Below are 19,539 nucleotides of genomic sequence, written 5' to 3'. Positions count from 1 at the left end.
CACGTAGAGAACACTTCCCAAAGTTTGCTTATCACCACCACTGCCTCTGTTTCAGAGGAGAAGGTGTTTTGTTTCTTCTTTAATTTCCATCTCTGGACAAATAGACACACAGAGAAGAAACACATACACTGAGCAACAGGCGCATTCATTCCATCTGCCTTAATCTAGTAAGCTGGTTCGATGCTACGTGCCTCTGTGTGAGCTCTAAGCCCCTCCTTCTTTCCATGCTCCTCGTTCTAATTTGGGTATTGCCATGGTTACATAAGATTCAGGGTCAGGGGGTCAGTGACGTTGCAGGCAAACACCGGATGGATGTGTGGCTGCTTCATGGCGACAGAGGGACAGGCTGACGGACATGACAAATAACAGGAGAAACATGGCAGATGAGGATCAGGAAGGAAATCATCAGACTGACTAAAACACAAAAATAGGAGGAAGTGGAAGTTTACTGCTGGAGAATAAAATAAAGCTGCACATTTCCCAGTATTGTTTCTTTAAAGTTTGCATTCACAAAGAAGCAGGGCAGTATTGCTTTACATTTATTTACTCAAGAATTTTTGTTTGCATGTTTTAAAAAGGGAGTGACAGGATCTGTAGAAAGTACAGGTTCAATACTTTGTGCATACAGAAATGTTTGCATAGGGGGACAATGGAGAGAGTTAACAATATCAAGCATGGACACTGTAATCTGTGTCTGTTGAAGTATGAGCTTTGATTTGGGTATGATTCAGGACAAACACGTTGGAAGCGGAAAAAGACAGAAAGACAGGAGGAGACTCACCACGCATGCACACCATCGAGACAAGAGAGGGAGGGGTGTGAACGCTCTGTGTTGCTCTACTAACCTACTTTCCATAATCTCTCTCTTCTCCTCATTTCATAACTGTGCTTAAGTTATGTGATACGTTCGTCATCTTACCCACGCTTGCAAATCAATTATTTTCATCTGCACTGTCATTAATGCTGTTGGTTTCTGTGACAGAGGGTGTGCTAGCTCTCTTTGTATTACATTTCAAAACACCAGGAATGACAAAGCAGACTGTAATTAACCAAAGATAGGTATTTACGTAGGCTGCAAACAAGCATACCTGCATAAACATACATACATGCAAAGTAATTGATAGACATATGTTATCTAAGGAATCAAATATATCTTTATGTTAGCACATTGTGGTTTATTAGGGCTGGCATTTAAACATACTTAATTTGGCCTAAAGAGCTTAAAAAGTTCCTCATTTAACTTGGATTTAAACAATTCAGGAAGTGGTAAACAAACATGGTACAATTGAGATTAGTGGGGTTTTTTTAGCTAGTAACATAATGAAGAGTTTTATCTACTGTTGGGCCAGATAAAGAGAAATAAGAGCCCAGGCTCCATTATATTATACCATATCCATTATATTCATATCACTGTATGAAAATAAAATAGCTTTTTTTTTTTAGCAAGTCATGAAAACACTATAACCAGTTTATAGGTGAAATTAGAAATGCTAAAATACAGAGTCATGCTTTTAGGGGAAATGTGGAAACAAAAGTGTTATTTTCCTGTGGTATATGGTTTAATAAAGTATCAGTTTACCCAGTTTTCCTATCATATATTCCAAAATGTCATAATAATTGGCTGCATTATTGGGTTTTACACTGTAAGAATCCAACTGGATTATGCTGAGTGAACAAACTTTGAAATATTGGGTGCACTTTTGATGGGCTAACTGAATAGATGATACAACTCTAGACTATGTAAGATTTTTACCATGTGAACATCAGTTTCAGTGGGCTCAAATTTTGTATATATATATATATATATATACACACACATTGATATTTTCAGCTATGAGCATGTTATGTCAACTAATTTGCTGCATGAAGTATTAAGTTGGGCCCCTAAATTGAAATAAGCTATAAAACTTGTTACTTAAAACTATTTTACATTGGGCCCCAATATTCATTTCTACAACGTAGGTAGATGAATTCATGTTTTATGTGTTTTATCCCTGTTTGGCATTATTGGTAGCCTTTGTAACAGGTATTTGCAACTTTTTAAGGGTTGCATAATTATAATCTTGTTATTTCAGTTGCCTTTGGCCATCATAACTCAGTAAACCACACGTAGCCGATGAGAAGATAAAGGAAAACTTGATTTAAGATGTGAGATAACCTTGGCTGAAACCACAACCTCCTAGCCTGCAAGAACCCAGAGTAAGACTAAAAAATGTTCTCATTTTAGCAAAAATTACAGCAAGGCTATAACTGGAATCAGGTAGATTTTTTTGAAAAATGTTCTCCAGTAATACAGGCAACGCCTTGGCTGTACTCACCTCTATTTTCAATCTATTTATTAATCTTTAAAATACATATTTTTCTTTTACTTTAAATACACTGTGAGCTCGGTTTAAAACAAACATTTTATAGAGTATGTCTGAGTATGTATTTGCATATTTGTGAAGGTATATATGTGTAAACAACAGTAGGTAGGTATGTGTTTATGTATGTTTGTGCTCATAGCTATGTATACAGTAGGCGTATCTATATATGGGTATATACTGTATATAACACATGGCCTTTCAACAGGACTGATTGAATGATTATAGAAATTATTTTTTTTAAGTAATGTCATGTAAAAAATATAAAAGGACTCTTAAATATGTGTATGTGGAAAGCATCCCCTTAATGTTAAGAGTTCATTTATATGCCAAATAAAAGTAAGTCCCCATAAAAAAGATGTGAGTTGTCTGCCTGTGTTGATTTCTAATATACCTAAACAAAGAAAGTGAAATGCCTTTAAAATTCTCCATTTCGTTTTAACATGCATACATAAGGAGGGGTTTTATATGAACATTTAAGAGTTTCCTTTGCCTAAACCTCACTGTATTTGATGGAGGAGCCGTTGGGGGAAGTAAAACATTGCTGCTCATCGTTTGAAGCATAAGACCTAGAATGACATAAAACTCAGGTCCTGTTATTAAACAGTTCCCACGCCGTTTGACTGTCAGTCTGAACTGACACACTGCCACACTTTCCCACGCACGCGAGTTCTCCTTAAAGCGCGCGGAGGGTGGCGCGCGCGTTAGCTCACGGGACACGAGGCGGGCGGACCGCGGGGTGAGGATCATGTGTAGTCCACGCGCCGAAACTAGGTTACAGCGAGCCGCAGAGCAGGAAAGAGCTAGAGAACGGGGAGCTGCAGCTTTATTATTTTAGAAGTGCTTTGTCACCACAACATCTCTGAGACTGCGCGGAGCCGACAGAGAGTAGCTAACTTCAACACAGCGTCGCTTTTGTTTATGTTTAAGGACTGCGCGCGAAGAAAGGGCAGAAAATCCATATGAGGATTTGCTGTTGTGACAGTTTTCAGCTGCTCCGGTTAGGAGCGAATACGTGTGCGTCTCTCCCTGTGTTTCTTCGCTTCGCTTCCACCTGGAGTTGTATGACTTAAAGAGTTGAAAAGACATAACCGCCGACATGAGAGGTGAGTTTTCGTGGTATTTTTTCACATTTGTGAACACTTCTTCTCGGCTTGTGCTTGAAAATAACTTTTGAGTTTGATGAAGGCACTGCTTTCAGGCAGCGTCCAAAGTGCGTAGTATGCAGGCGCGCGCATGAATAATCGCCACAATGGATCTTGGAGGAAATGCAAACATTTTCTCAGTTTTGTACTTGTAAACTTTGAATTAGCAGCCTTAAGCATATTGGAAGTTGTTTACATAATATTTGAGGTTTATAGGTAAAATTTTGGATATTTTTGATAAATGATAGAATCCGTAGCCTTGCGCAGACATGTTTGAAATGCAAAGTTCGTCTTAAAGTATTTTGCTAGGCATATACACTTAAGAGATTTAGTGCACTTTTCTAGTTTAGCGTGTGGTAATAGGAATGCGTTAGAGCTGTGTTACTTTATTCCACCGCTGAGCGACTCTGGTTATGTAAGAGAGAGGAGGGGGGAGGAGGGGGGGAGCGGAGTGATTCAGAGCCTGTCAACCCGCACAAACATCTACTGACAGCGGCTGTTTACGTTGAGGAAATAACCTCCTTTTTCTTAGTATAGTACTCATTATTTTCAGTGTAGTTACTCATTACATCCCGTATCACATTTGTAAAGGCTTATACGACTAGTTTTTAGGTTGACGTGTTTTTGGGTCTTTTATTTTGCCCATGCTATTTTAATGTCTTTAGAAACACTGGTGAGGGACTGTCTTTTTTATATTTTTTTTTGGCCGTATTCAGGTTTGTAGTTAGTTCATCAGTTTGAGTGTTTTTGTTTTCAGCGTCAGCAGTATGGCGTACAGTTAGAGAGAGAGATGAGGTGCTCCATTGACCTAGTTCTGTCATTGAGGATTACAGCAATTGTGTATGCATGTGTGTGTGTGCGCGCGCGCGCGCCGGGGGGTGGAGGGGAATGGTTTGTCGTCATTACTGATGAGACATTGTGATGAGACATTGTTGATAATTTAAATCAGTTGTCAGGGCAGGATGCTCCTTCTGACACACTGTAGATAGCTGATGATTTTCATGCACTTTGCAAGATGCAGTTGCCTTTTTTCCCATAGTTTATTACTTTAATGTTGTTTCTTTTCCCCATAAGAAACTTTCTGCCTGACTTAAGTTCTGGGTTTTTTAGATGTAGTTTATTAACAGTTGTTGTTCTTACTTGAAACATTGAATAAGTCTTAAAAAAGTGGTATTGCTGTTATGTTGTTGAAGCTGTGCACCGCTGTGACAAGCAGGATATGGGCACAGCAAGCCCTCACGTAACCATGAAGCACAGCAGGGTTCGGTTAAGCTCAGTTTCCTCTGCCAGCTAAGATTACTTACTTCAACTAGAGTGTGTCACTACAGATAAGCACCACTCTTCTGTCTGATTTCATAGAATAAAATAACTGAGATTTTTTTTTTGTCTGTGAACTTCCCTTTATGAGGTAAATAGCACAATGTGAATTTCCCAAGAAGTTCATAGACATCTTCTACAGTCATCTTTTTACCTGTTAAATTACAAGCAGCACATCTTTTGTACTTTTCCTCAGGGACTTACTGTTTCATCTGTTGCACTAACAGGATAAACCGGTTTGATGTAACATGTTCTAATAAACGTACAAGAATTAAAACACCCTTAGATCATTATGCCCGGGTGCCTGAGTGTTGTGCAGAGCTGAGGCCTTAAAGTGAGGCTGGGATCAAAAGTATTGCAGCAGTGAATAGGGGAGGCTGCCCTCTTCTCGCTAAGGCCACTGCTATGATCAGCTTCTATCTATGCAGTGTGCTCTGCAGCCTTGGGGAAGTTCACAGCGAGCTACGGTATGTGTCAAGGTGCCCTCTCTCCCTCTCTGACAACTGCACGCTAAGATTCCATTCCCCTTATCTATAGCTTCAACTCTTCACCCTGCCTGCGTGTTCATACAAAAGATGAATGTCAGGTGTCATCTGGGCCTTTTGTGTCTTTTGACCGGGGATACTTTTCATTGAGATGCACAATGATGGTGACAGTAACTACAAATGATTAGGTTTCTCTTCGGCTTTGTGTATCTAAAGGTGAAGACATTATGATAGTACATATCTATTTGCAAAGTTTGCATAGGGACACTCTAACGTAAGGACCTAAAGAGACTTAAATTTAAAGTGGCTTGGATTGCTGCAGCACACTCCAGAATGTGTTCCCTCGGTTAGGGGAAGTGTTTAGAATTACATGTTGTGGTCTGAATTCCTGAGTCTGGATTTGCTCAGCTGCTGAGGCCCACTTGGGTCTGGGCAGGGTGCTGCATACACAGCATGATCAAGTAAATGCACTTCATCTCCTCTGATCAATGGAGAGGGATTATAGAGGCACAGGGTGTGAATCCTGGTTTCTTTGCAGCTATAGAGTAGCTGTGATGTTCAGCAAGAAAATGCTTATCAGAAGCAATTGAGAAAAGGTAAAGAGTACATGATATTTTCAATGAAAAATGTTTGCAAATTGATCACAAGGTAAAGACCCATCATTATATCAAAGGAGACAGCATTTAAAAAATTTAAAAAACAGGAAAATAATACATAAAAAAAAAAACTAAAGCCAGGTGTACTGTTAGTTTTGCAGAAAAGTCTTTTTATTATGACAAAGATATCACAGAATGATTAAAGTCTGGTTTAACTAACAAAAGTGAAGAAAAAGTGAAAAGAGTTCCACATGAGAGGTATAAAATCAGCCAGATTTTATATTTTCATAGCCATATGTGCCTTTTTTCAGTTATTACACCGTGATATTACTGAACTTCAGTTACAGGCAGTTTAAGTATTCAGTTTTTTGTAGCAGCTTAACTTTCCTGTTCTTTTCTAAAATATTTAAATACACCATAAAACAATGCTCCCATTCAGAGTCGATCTGCTGCTCTATACACCTCAGCAACAGTTTCATTTCAAAGCGATGTATGATACAGGCCTCTCATTGCACCAGTATTGCATCTGCTGAGTAATAGCCTAAACCTGCAATGTGTTCGTAAAGGCTTTAGGGTTTATATCAGGGCATATTATACTGTCTGTGTACTCTAGGTTGGCCAAGGGGAGGGACAGAATAGAAAAATCACAGCCATTACTGTTCATACAGAGAAGATGTGTAGAAAACATGATGACATTAATTGCCCAACCTGCCTGTTCTAAACCTTTCAGTTGTTACCGTCATAGTGATTAAGAAGCCCCTAAAAAATGTAGGTTAAGTATACAGTATGTCAGGTAAAAGTAAAGTGCAGGGTAAATAGGACCTTGGACTGTGTTTGATTAGCTGGGATGAGAGGGCAAAGTCTCCCTAGCCGAGGATTTACAGCAGAGCTGTAGAAAAGTGCTGACCACCAGAGACTGACACAGTGACTGAGTGACACAGAAAAGGGGTTTAAAGTCATCAAACATGTTTGATCATACTTAGGCAAAATGTAAAACTAATATAACAAATACAGTCATTAATGAAAAGATGGATATTTTAGCCATTACAATGCAAAACCTAGCTTATTTTAGATATGAAGTTTTTTTTGTAGTTTTTTTTTATTTATAACTGAGTATATATAAATGATATTGCTCAAGCTCCAATTATGTTTCAAAGCTTTTAATTACCAAACCAATATGACTTGGACTGTATTTGCAGTTATAAATATGTTGTATGTGTTGTAATGGGTGTTATTGTTGCTTAAGTAAGGATATTATTAGGACAACTGTTGATTGAAAAGCTCTAAATAAAGTTGTAATGTTGATCAGGCCAAGTAGCAAAACAGCATAACCAAAAATATATTCTCACAGAATAGACAGTTTTTGCTGTCTGAGACCATTCCAATAAGAGCTCGTTTACACACAGGAGTGTACACTCCTGCGCAAATAAATGTTGTGCAACTTTTATTTGACTCTAGATAAGATGAGCTAGAGGAATCTCTGGGCAGTACACTGCACCGGTGTAAAAATAGAGTTATGGTGAGTACATACACAGCTGAAATTTCACTCAAATACTTGACGTGCTGCAACAAGTAGAGTGCTAGGCTACTATTAACCACGTCTGTTCTCTCTGCTGCACTTTACTGTACTGGATGTTTCTGAAAGTGTTTCCAGATGTTGCACAAGTTTCAAACTCTCCACTGGAGCAGTTTGGCCCTGCCAGTTTCAACCAATCATCCATCCTACATTAATCAAACCCTACATTGTTTTCCTTCCCCCCCCCCCCCCCCCCCCGCTAAAGCCAGATTTAGTTCCACCTTTAAAAAAAATCAGGCAAGAAACCAGTTTGTGTTCCTTGTACGACTGCCACCACAGGCGCCTCCCCTTTGCTGAATGGGAAACTGTGTCAGTGGAGCAGCTCCTGCTCTTTGGGCCTGACTGTGCTGCTCGCCTGACTGGCAGGTGAGATAGCGAGTCAAAGACGAAACCGCCCACTCAGCAGCCAATGGGAGTGCAAAGCTGTGAGGGAGGATCACCATACTGTTGCTAAGACAACCACCTTTGAATGAGTGTGTTCATGGAATGCGGCCAGACGGTGGTTATATAACTGGCCGTCGGGCGGGGTTGAGGCTCTGGAGGGGGAGCGTTAAAGGGAGCAATGGAGAAAAGGTTTTTTTTTTTCCAATGCCCTTTATTTATTTATATCCTCAGTTGTGTGGCGCTGTCCGACAGGAATTCAACTCCACTAAAACTCTCAAACATGTCACCTACCCTGCATAGACAGTCTTTGGAGATGGGGGATATTGGGGGGCTTTGGGGGTAAAATTAGTTACTGACTGCTTTACCATTTCCTCAGTGTGACGCATTTATGTCCCCACTCACAGTGACTCATGTGATTGGTTGGTTTTGAGTACTTGATAAAAGAGATTTTAGAAAAAAGCAATTTTCTGAAGAGCCGTGATGGTCGCTTAAAGCCATCACTGTGATTTACAGGTTACCTAATGCACTGTGTGACCTAACAAAATTGCTTTAGGGATTGTTGGCGCACCCTGCAGCCTGAGCCAAATCAAATCTTGCACATAGTCAACACAATAACAAGTGGTTGTTTCACTGAAAACATTTTAGACTTCGGCACAGCAGTGTGCCTTTGAATACCAGCAAACATGCTCGAGACGGAGAGTCAGAGAGAGAGAGTGAGAGAAGTGAAACTTTATAACCCCAGGCCTCAGCTAATGCAATTGACCTGCTATTCTGGGCCTAAGGAGGCCCAGCTACTTAGATAAACAACATAATGAAAAGAACAGGCTGTTCCTGAGTAAGAAGGCTCAGGCTTTCACAATGAAAACATGGTATACGATGTGTAAACTATTTCTTCTGTCAATCACAGGATCCACTGTTTTTGAAACCACACTTTTGTCTTCACTATGTTGAGGAATTACCTCATGGTCATCCTGATAAGCTTAAACGCTGGAATGAGCAGATAACAGATTTTAGTGTCTTGAAAAACTTGAATGTTTTGTCAGTGACTTTCATGTGATCCAGGAAATTTCACATGCAAAGGAGTGAGAATAGTTTGAGTTCCAAATCAGTGAGCATATTGATCTGTTATAATCTGCCCACTTAATTTTATCTGACAGTATTGACAGTATTTGCAGTGAGCCTCAAAAGCAAATGTCAGATGTTACTAGAAGTGAAACAGAAAAAAAGCCTGTATTTGCAATCCTACTGGATGGTTGCCAAAGGTATGTTTGTATGTTACATAGCTAAGGGCTGGTATTTCTATATATGAAGATAAGAATTGAGTTACAGCTGAAATGTATTTCTCCTCCCTTGTTGCCTTCATTTATCAGTTTTCATGACAATAATTTGCATTATCAACTGTGATTTTTGCCTTAAATGTCAAAATAAACATTGTTCAAGGTATTTACAGTATTTTTTGTTTAGAGCCACAAAAACAGTCTAAGTTTGTTTACCCCTTGTCTTTAATTTTGCTAATTTTCCTCATTTCTCTTTCGTTCCAGCTCAAATAGAGGTGATTCCCTGCAAAATCTGTGGGGACAAATCTTCAGGGATTCATTATGGTGTCATTACATGTGAAGGCTGCAAGGTAGGCTACTATTCATCTATTGTCTAACATTCTGACTTTAGTAAAAGCATTTTTATCACCTGTAAGTACAAAAAACACCCAGATGCTCAACTTTTAAGTGCTAATTTATATTCTGTTAATGCTCCTCAGGGTTTTTTTCGCCGCAGCCAGCAGAACAATGCGATGTACTCCTGCTCAAGACAGAGAAACTGTCTAATTGACCGGACCAACCGAAACCGCTGCCAGCACTGTAGGCTGCAGAAGTGTCTTGCTCTGGGCATGAGCCGAGATGGTGAGTTAAGCCACTCAATGTATTTTTAATTAACCCAGAGTTTCCATCTTCCACTGTTTTATCACACTGAATGAGTCATGTTATCCTTGTTTGGCCTAGACCATGCTGCCTTGAATGTTTAATTTTTGTCTTTACACTCTCCTGTTGCAGCCGTCAAGTTTGGCCGAATGTCCAAAAAGCAGCGTGACAGCCTGTACGCAGAAGTCCAGAAACACCAGCAGTCCCAGGAGTGTGCGGGTGTAGGTGCTCAGGAGGAGAACGGCGACTTGGCAGACCTTGGCCGAAACTACAGAAGGGGCTCCAGCACTGCACTCAGTGATCTGGATGACATCACTACGCTGCCAGAAGGGCTCCTCTTTGACCTGCCACTTACCCCAGAGGATGCAGGAGGAGAGTACTGCAGTCTGGACATGCTGGGCGGTAGTGCAGGCAGTGGTTCATCCTCACAGAGCTCACCTGAACAGACCAATTTGGACTTTGTAGATGGAAACCACAGCATCAAGCACGAGTACCAGTTGTTGCACGACTCCGGACTCTTCTCACATGCTATCCTCAACCCACTCCCTGAGGGCTGCTCCTTGCATGAAATAGGTCCGTATAAACAATGTAGATCACAAGTCTTTCCTAAAAGTATCAGCTGCTTGGATGAAGGAAAATAAAATGAATCTTTCCCTTTGATCAGAGCGTATAACCCAGAGTGTGGTGAAGTCCCATATTGAGACAAGCCAGTACAGCACAGAGGAGCTGAAGAGAATGGCATGGACCTTGTATAGCCCAGAAGAGACCCGCTCTTTCCAGACCAAGGTACGAACACAACAAGCAGTGGAAACTTATTTATACAATTAAAAAAACAGACTGTCAAGGATCTGGGAAGTCTGTACAAAGCCTAACTGGTGTATTGATTATCTATTGTATACTTCTCAGTCAAATTCTTTGAAAAAGGAACTGTAAAAGTCACACTTAAGCAATTTCTTATATAAGTTGAATTGGCACATCATAACAGGCTAGTTAGCTTTACAGGCTTCTCAAAGGATTGTTTAAGTGGAAGCTAATACATTATTATCTGGGGAGGGGGACTTGATCACAGGTGGGCTGGGATGTACGTCCTAGGTCATTATGTGTTTGAAAATGCCAGTACTGGGCTAACAGAATAAGCATTGCAATGTTTACCTGGAAAACTATCTATCTGACTTAACAATGTTAAGTAAAAATGATCATTTCTTAAGTTACAAGCAAAGCTTAAAGTAATGAGTTACATTTACTTGCATTGCTGTGACTTAGTAGCTATTTGTGTTCTTTTTGAGTAGTTAAAAGTAAAAGTACCATTTTTATGTAAATTTCTGGGAAGGTACTTCGCTACATTTTACAAAGCATCCATTATGAGTACAATAAATAAAAATGAAACGGTAAAAAGGGGAAGTCCAGCTTTCCGTCAAATTGAAACTGGTTGTTTGGTTAGACAACCACATGACAATCAGTGACAAATAGCAAGAGAATGAATCCACATAACATCCCAAATTTAATTCCTTACAAAGACATGCCTTACTTTATATAACCAGGTTGGAGATGGATATTGTCTTCTAGTTTTGATAATGCACACTCATACGCAGTCTTCGATCTATGATGACTGTCAGATGTTGCAATTCTAATAAAAGCCTCCTTGTCTGTTGTGTTTCCCTCACAGTCGGCTGAGGTAATGTGGCAGAAATGTGCCATTCACATCACTAACGCAATCCAGTATGTGGTTGAGTTTGCCAAGCGCATCTCTGGCTTCATGGATCTCTGTCAGAATGACCAGATCATCCTCCTCAAAGCAGGTCAGTGCATGACACCACTATACACATAAACATACAGACTCTGTAATCTTAAATCAGTTCTTCACCCTGTGTTTAAAGCCACATAGGTCAGGGGTTGTTTTTTTACAACAGATGTGCCTCCAGCGAGACATCTGTTGTGTGATGTTTATTACTCAGAAAACTTCTATGTGAGACAAAGATAACTGTTGTCATATGAACAGTGTATTACCCTTAAAAAATAGCTGACTTCATAGAGTTTTATATCACATGCATTCAGAGTGACCTGAAATGGTTCATAGTGTTCGGCTTCTGAAAAATGGTTGGCCTTGTTTTGATCATGCTTCTATACTCTTAGGTCACAATACTTACGTGTTTGAACCTTAAAATCCTAAGGGCTGTACATGATCCATTTCTAAGTATATTTGAAAGTGATTGATGGTTTTCAGTGGCTACCAAAACAATAAATCAATCAGATGGTAGATTTATGACTTTGAATAATAGCTAAGGTATTTTCCTACCTGGTTTTCTAAAGATCAAATAGATAAGACATTTAACCACACTTACTGAATGTAGATGTGAAAAAGGTTTGAAAGGTTTCTACACTTATACACAACCTCCAAAACATGCTAAACACCCGAACAGCTGAGAAAGATTACAGGTTTGTGATTGTAGGTCAGAGGGAAGTAATCTACAAGAACAAACAGGAACACATTCCTGGAGTATCATCGTTGTTACTGTAACACACCAGGAAACCATAGCAACACATCACCTATAATGATGATAGTAGTTTCTGATTTAAAGCAGCAGGTCAAAATTTCAGTCTGGAGTGTTTCAGTCCTTTAATACAGAGTGTGAAAGGGTTTTTATTTTATTCTGTTCTCAGGCTGCATGGATGTCCTCCTGATCCGTATGTGTCGGGCCTACAACCCCATCAATAACACTTTGCTCTTTGATGGGAAGTTTGCCATCGCTCAGCTCTTTAAAGCTCTTGGTGAGTCAACACATAAACCGTCTCTCTTTCTTAGAGGCACACAGTAAACTTGAAAAAGTAGGGGCAGGGGATTTCTAGGCCAATTCTTTCCTGTATCTGTATCAAGATTAACAAAGTCATCTGTGTCTGTTTTGGAGATGACTTTATTTTTCTTTTCTTTCCTCCCCCAGGCTGTGACGACCTTGTGAATGCAGTTTTTGACCTGGCTAAAAGTCTGAGCCGTATCCAGATGTCAGAGGAAGAGATGGCTCTCTTCAGTGCTGCTGTGCTTCTCTCACCAGGTGGGATCATATTTCTTTTCTTACCTGGTGATGACTATTTCTCTCAGAGCTATAAAACCTTTATGACATCTACATATGAAAGCAGGGAGAGGGGATCTTTGAAAACTGGGAAGAATCGTTCTGCACCTTTAACCTAGTTCCTTTTCAGCTTGTTGATATGTAACTAACTATCCCCATTACCAAGAAATAATATACTATCCTATGTGAATAAATATAGAGATGTAGCCTCTTTAGGAGACTATATTTAATGCTTTTAACCTTTTTCTGTGCTGTAAAATTAAGACTGTAGTATCCATACTGTTTATAAAAATAAGGATTTTCTGAGTAGCAAATAGAACCTACACTTAATTTTTAAAAAATCCCCACAGATTATATAAACAGGATGAGAAATTGTTTTTGCCGCTGTAACCACCAACAATTAAAAATTTGCATATTGGCTGTAGAAAAGGCATAACACACCCATACCAGCAATGCTGCACCTATGTTGACATAATGGTCTAGAACTGGCACAAAAATGTCGACGTGCCGGTGTGACTTCTCCTAATGAACAGCGCCCTTTTTAATATATACATTGTGGTGCGATACTGGAGTAGTTGCATAACTATCTGTACTGATGATGATATTTAATTGTAAAATAGATTTAAATATTCCTCCTCATCAGCAAGGCACTGGTTCACTTAAAGAGGGGTATTATACTTTTCCGATTTTTAAAACATAAATATAAAGTCACAATGTTGGGTGTCCATACTTCACGTATGCAAATTTTCAAACCGCAAGATAAACGTATGTGGCAGAAATCTTGGAATTAGAGTGTAAACTGATGAAAACGGTTCGTTGGGAATCTCTCAGAGATCTTCCTGAGACGAGATTTTGATGGAGCGAACATGGAGCAAACTGATGAGGTCATCGCAGTAGGATCTCCTGACTGGTTCGTCAGGGCTGCTGGCAAAGTGGAACAGACCGGTGTTAAAGAGACAGCAGCGAAATGAAGCATTTCAGACAGAGGTTAAATTAAGGGTTTTTCAAGACGCCAGAGTGAGAAACATGAGGAGTTTTTTGAGCTGTAAACCATGTAAATAACAGTTGAAAAGGAAAATCAGCTCACACAGAGTTAATACAACACATTTGTCTCTACAAAGGCAGCTTTCAACAACAGTGAGTTTAAAATATAGCCCTTACCTGGTTTAATATCATTACAGATTGTTTTGTTTTGGGTTTTAAAGCCAATGACTGCTTTGAATAGGGTTCCTGCAGATCCATGAAAAGTCTAAAATAGTACTAAACTGAACACTTGACATTTAAGGCCATAAAAAGTCTTAAAAAGTCTGATTTGTACAAGTGAGAGGTCTTAAAATTTAGCAGGCACTTTTAGTAAGAAGAACTGTCCTAATCTTGTTTCTGTTCTAGCCAGCCTTATACGATTTTAATCACCCCCCCCCGAAATCATCAAATTTAGGCATTTATGACCCAAAACATTTCTTTTGCCCAATACCACTTGACATTTTATAAACCATTCATTAAACCAGAAAATTCAGTCCTGGTCTGGTATATCGAGAAATCCCATGCCTCTCATTTTTGACAGTTTACTGTTCAGAAATGGTATTAATTTTCCTCACTTCAGGTCTTAAATAGTCTTTAATTTGATTTTTGATAGCATGTTGGAACCTTGTTTAAAGAGAATCAAAGAAATGTATCACATTGAAAAATGGTCTGAAATTGAGTAGAAACAGAGTTAACTAAGCCACAGTTACAAAACGAAACGTATTTTCATGTAATTTCCCCAGACCGACCCTGGCTCACCGATGTTCAAAAGATCCAGAAACTACAGGAGAGAGTCTACACGGCCCTGCAGCGCTGCCTACAAAAAGAGGGTGCACCAGATGAGAAGCTAGCTAAGGTAAAAACACATTACTGTGCCAGTATGAAAAACTTACATCAACTACAGGCTTTCATGTTGTATTTACTGTATCTCCTATTAATTCCTCCTGTGCTTCTGTTTTTGCCCTCTAGATGGTGTCAAAGCTTCCCACCATGAAGTCGATCTGCAACCTCCACATTGACAAACTGGAGTTTTTCCGCCTGGTTCACCCTGAGACAGCATACACCTTTCCTCCTCTGTATAGGGAAGTCTTTTGCAGTGAAATCACCTTTCCAGACTCCACAGAGGGCTAGCACTGTTTTAGCTCGTTAGCGGGATTTACATAGAGACACTGAGGTGTAGGGAGGGGGAGCTAAAAAAATGTGGCAAACCAGCTGAGATAAACACCAACCAGCAGCTCAATGACAATCCTGCACGCTACACTTTAGGATGCACTCCTCTCACCTCCTGCCCTGCAAGCTAGTCCTCCCAGCTTCAACGTAACAACACAGGAACTGCTGCTGGCTACTCAGTGCATGTTACCTCTTTTTAACAGAAATGAGTAGTCTACATGATTTGTACTCTCAAAATTATTTTTCTATGAGGAGATGTTTAAACTCTCATTAAGCTGAATTTCTTTCTTATATAAAAAACACCGTTCTCACAGTTCCTGTAAGCTATTGTTGAATGTAACCCTGTTCCCTTTAACCGCTCAGCACAGCCCTCGGCTTGTTGTAGAATGTACATACTTAAAATCCTCAGCCACTTTGTGGAGATTTGCAGTAATGATGCCTGTTTCAGTTGTCAGTGAGTACCATTTTTGTTTGTTTCAGTCAGTCTTTTTCAGTAGCGCCCATATTTTGCAGTTTTGTAAAGAATGAACAAACTGTTGAAAGGGACCATGATCAAACTCTAACATAGACAGGGTTTTTAAACTGCAGGAACCATGGGCAAATGCCCCCCAAGTGTCTGCAACCATGCACCTAAAAACTCTTGCACACAGAGCACAAAATATAAAGCACTTATCCTGATCTTTGTAGAAATCTCTACTGGCACACCCTCTGACACACAAGTAAATGGGCTCTTTAATTTTTATGCAATCAGTGACCTCAGTCCTTATTCCTTTTCCCTTTTACAAATGCCACTTAGAGCATGAGAGTCATCACAGGGTGATTCTCAGAAGTTCCTTTACATATTATATACAGCATAAAAGCATCCATATGAGATGAGAACAGTTGCGAATTCATTGTAAGTGAGGAGGAGAGTTTTGCTTGTGCTCAGGTCTCTAACAGACACTGCCTGTCTGCAAAAACTTTGATGTTCTGGGATGGAAAAATGGGGGGGGGGGGCCTAGCACTTATGAATCCTTGTTAGAATCCAAAATTAACTCTTGGCACAATTTTTTATGGGTTTGCATTCAAACTACTATCTGTTAAACCTATTTTAAACATGCTGTGGCAAGAATGCCATTTCCCAATTCATCTAGCAGCATCTTAAGAAGATAGAGGTTCAGAAAATGCCCTTAAGTGATTGGATGTGGGGGCAAAGAGAGAAAATGGGGTTGTGTAAGCTCCATGGACATCAGTTAGCTGGGATTTACTGTCAGCGCCAACTCTCACTGCTTTAGGGTCAGGTGGGCTACGCTGTCTCAGGCGGCCATGGTGTTGTGATTGGAGAAATAAATCCTCTGTTCCTTATTCCCCCACCGCTCCCTTACTACCTCACCCTCTTCAAACACTACACGGCACAACAAAGGGTTGACAGAGCCATCAGCTACCCCCCTGAGTTAGGATTTATGCATCCATGCTGGAGAGCTTCTTTAAAACAGTTAGCGGTGAAATTTGAAGGCCAGTGAAATCTTTTTAAGACAAGTAACTATGCTCTTAAAACTGGACAGAAGACTGAAGCAACAAAATGCTGGGTCTTACCTTACTATCTCTGCTTTTAGACTGCTTATCTGTCACCTGAGAGCAGCCCATACCTCGAGGTCCTGGACGACCTACTTAGATACAGATCTATGTGGAGTAAGGTCTCTGGAGACACATGAGGGTGTACTAGGATAAAACCTTAAAATGAGGAGACTTATTGGATTTCTGTGCAAAACAAGGTATCCATCAACAAAAGAAAACATTGCTTTTTTCATTTTAAGGCAATCTCATGTGATATGTTTGATGTCTATTAAAAATGTCAGCCAGGTTTGCACTGCTGGGACAGTGCTGTTTGCCATACAATATATTATCTCATAAGTATGAAGGGTTATTACTCTTTTCTGGGTACGCAAGACAGTGGCATGGTGGGAATGTGCAATAATGTCTTTCCCATTGTTCTCAGTATGTTGGGCCTTTGCTGCCATGTATTTCAGATAATATTTCCACAAGCACTCCAGCACAGTTAACCTTGCAGAACAGCAAGTTGTTCGATTTAGATTATAACGTACCAAATAAACAGCCAACCACTACATGGGTCAGCTGTCAGTCGACACGGCCAGATGACACTTGGAGATTGTAACAAAGTGCAATACTTTGTGCATTGAGTCCTCGAATGTTAGACGCTCTGATTTGAAAAGAATCAGTGGTCTTTGTAGTTTCTGCAGGCCTAAAGCTGTCCAGGGGGCGGCGCTAAAGATCTGCACAAACATTTCCGTCTAGAGTTACTCAGGGAGATAGCTGGGCTCTCTGTCCTACAGTGTCTGCAGTTAGTCTAGCTAGCAGAGACACCTTGCACCAATATAGAAGACCTTAAAAACCTTGATCACTGTGTACAGTACATGTTCATGTGAATGTTTGATTTCAGAAGTATCAAAGATTTTACCCCTGTCTACTATCATTATTGCAAAACCTTTTTTTGGAGTTTCAGTCATAGATTAAAATAGGATATTAAAAAAGTAAATATAGCTAAATAAATATAAAAGATGGATTATAATCTCTGAATCTTGTGTTGGTTTTGTTGTGATCTTTTTTCTTAATTTTTATCCTTATATGTACTGTTTTTTTTCTCATCAGTTTAGTGTCCTTTTTGTGTTGGAGAGATGTAATTCTATTTTTTTAAAGAGCGTTTTTAACAATGTCTCCCTAAAAGTTTCTCTTTTGTCATGATCCTTCTGTTTATGATATGTTCACGCTATTTTAAGATTATTATTGAATCAATATAGATTTTAATAAGAAATAATTTATGATATGTTATGGATATAAAGCCCGAGAGGTTTTAACACGGTTAAGTGTTATTGCACAATGGTGAAATAATATGTGGATTTAAGAATGTAATAAAGTCTTTTTACAGTTAAAAGAAATGTGGTGTTGTGGTTTAAATTTTATTTTTTTCAATTGCAGCCAAAATGAGTTGCACGATTGACCCCTAATTAAAAGAATATCCCCATCCTCACACTAATACTAACTTTAGAAACAGATTAAAAAGACAATCCAAACTTGTTCTGGTTTTGATACCTTGCTAAGATATGTACTATTTTGATCAACAGAAGATTCACACACAACTCACAATTCAAGGACAATGTAACTTTGAATCAAAAGGTTTATTAAAAAGACAATCATATGATTGTATATAGATAATGTAAGGCATTTAGATAATAGAATTCCTGTGTACTTACACAAATGTTGTTTTAGACATGGGTTAAATGAGACTTTACAGCACTTTCATTAGATTATACAGGTTGTGAACTAAAAACAATGTTTACTGAAACAAGGTTTTCTTAAATCTATGTCTTCATCAGTACTTTGTTTCTGCCTATTTAGGATATGTTTTAGTCACTCTAATTGCTGTACTGTGCATAAAAAAAGCTTTAAAACAATCTGCATTGCAAACTACTGACACTAATAGCTAATAAAAGAATGTAAGGAGCAGGTCTACACCTCAGCCACACCTCATCCTGAGTTTCATAAATTCAGACCTGAACATCTCCCCTGTCATTATTTCATTCTGCACCCCTCCTTCCCATTCCTGTTCTCTAGTTCTCTCTTTCCTCCCATCTGTAAGGCTCCAAAGGGGATTCTTGGTGTTTGGCGGATGACCTACATTTGCCTAACCCATGTCAGCACAATGTTAAACATCACTGATTCAAAATAATCACTCCAATATCATTAAGAAATAAATGATAGTCAAACTGCATTCTGTTAATGGTGTGGATCTTGCCAGTGATTTTTTTTAATCCACAGCCAACAAGATGGTAAAACAGACTACCAATTTCCTTCTCCTCTCAGTGGATACCTTATGTCACATGAAATACACTGTACATTACTGCACTGACTCCATATCATTGTATCAACTAATGTGGGTAGTTTTTTGTGTCCTGAACCATTTATACCATTATGACAGTCCAGTATAATTAATTCCCTTTGAAGTGACTGACCCAATTCAACAGAGGCCCAGCCGATTGTTGCCACTAATCTGAATGCAATGAATATGTCTCCAGTGATTGTAGTAAAAAGACACCTGTGTCTGGAAGGTCCAGTCACTGCTTAATCAGTATTCCTGGCTACAATTACACCATGAAGGCAAAAGAACACTCAAAGCAACTCAGAGAAAAGGTTATTGAAAAGTAGAAGTCAACGGATGGATACAAGAATAATTTCCAAGACACAGAACATCCTGCAGAGTTCAGTTAAATCCATCATCAAAAATTGGAAGGAATATGGCACATGTGAAGATCTGCCAAGATCAGGCCAAGTCACAAATAGTAAGAGAAGCCACCAAGACACCTATGACTACTCTGAAGGAGTTACAAGCTTCAGCAGCTGAGATGGGAGAGACTGCTTACAACAGCCATTACCCTGGTTCTTCACCAGTCAAACCTTTACCGGAGAGTAGCAAAGAGAAAGCCATTGTTGAAGAAAAC

The 19,539-nt window shown here is 39.4% G+C and overlaps 1 protein-coding gene across 1 annotated transcript; it reads left to right on the top strand.

Moving 5' to 3' along the window:
- Positions 1–3,114: 3,114 nt before the first annotated feature.
- rorca (RAR-related orphan receptor C a) lies at positions 3,115–17,604 on the top strand. The gene is made up of 10 exons (XM_041791236.1): positions 3,115–3,469; positions 9,408–9,493; positions 9,623–9,764; positions 9,915–10,355; positions 10,447–10,568; positions 11,449–11,581; positions 12,444–12,551; positions 12,722–12,832; positions 14,617–14,729; positions 14,843–17,604. Exons 1-10 carry the CDS (start codon positions 3,463–3,465, stop codon positions 15,002–15,004), a joined length of 1,425 nt encoding a protein of 474 aa, XP_041647170.1. The 5' UTR covers positions 3,115–3,462; the 3' UTR covers positions 15,005–17,604.
- Positions 17,605–19,539: the final 1,935 nt, after the last annotated feature.

The sequence above is a fragment of the Cheilinus undulatus genome, linkage group 7, assembly GCF_018320785.1.
Source record: "Cheilinus undulatus linkage group 7, ASM1832078v1, whole genome shotgun sequence".
Lineage (NCBI taxonomy): Eukaryota > Metazoa > Chordata > Actinopteri > Labriformes > Labridae > Cheilinus > Cheilinus undulatus.
The sequence above is the reverse complement of the archived record's forward strand: the minus strand, read 5'-3'. Positions and strand labels throughout refer to the sequence as shown.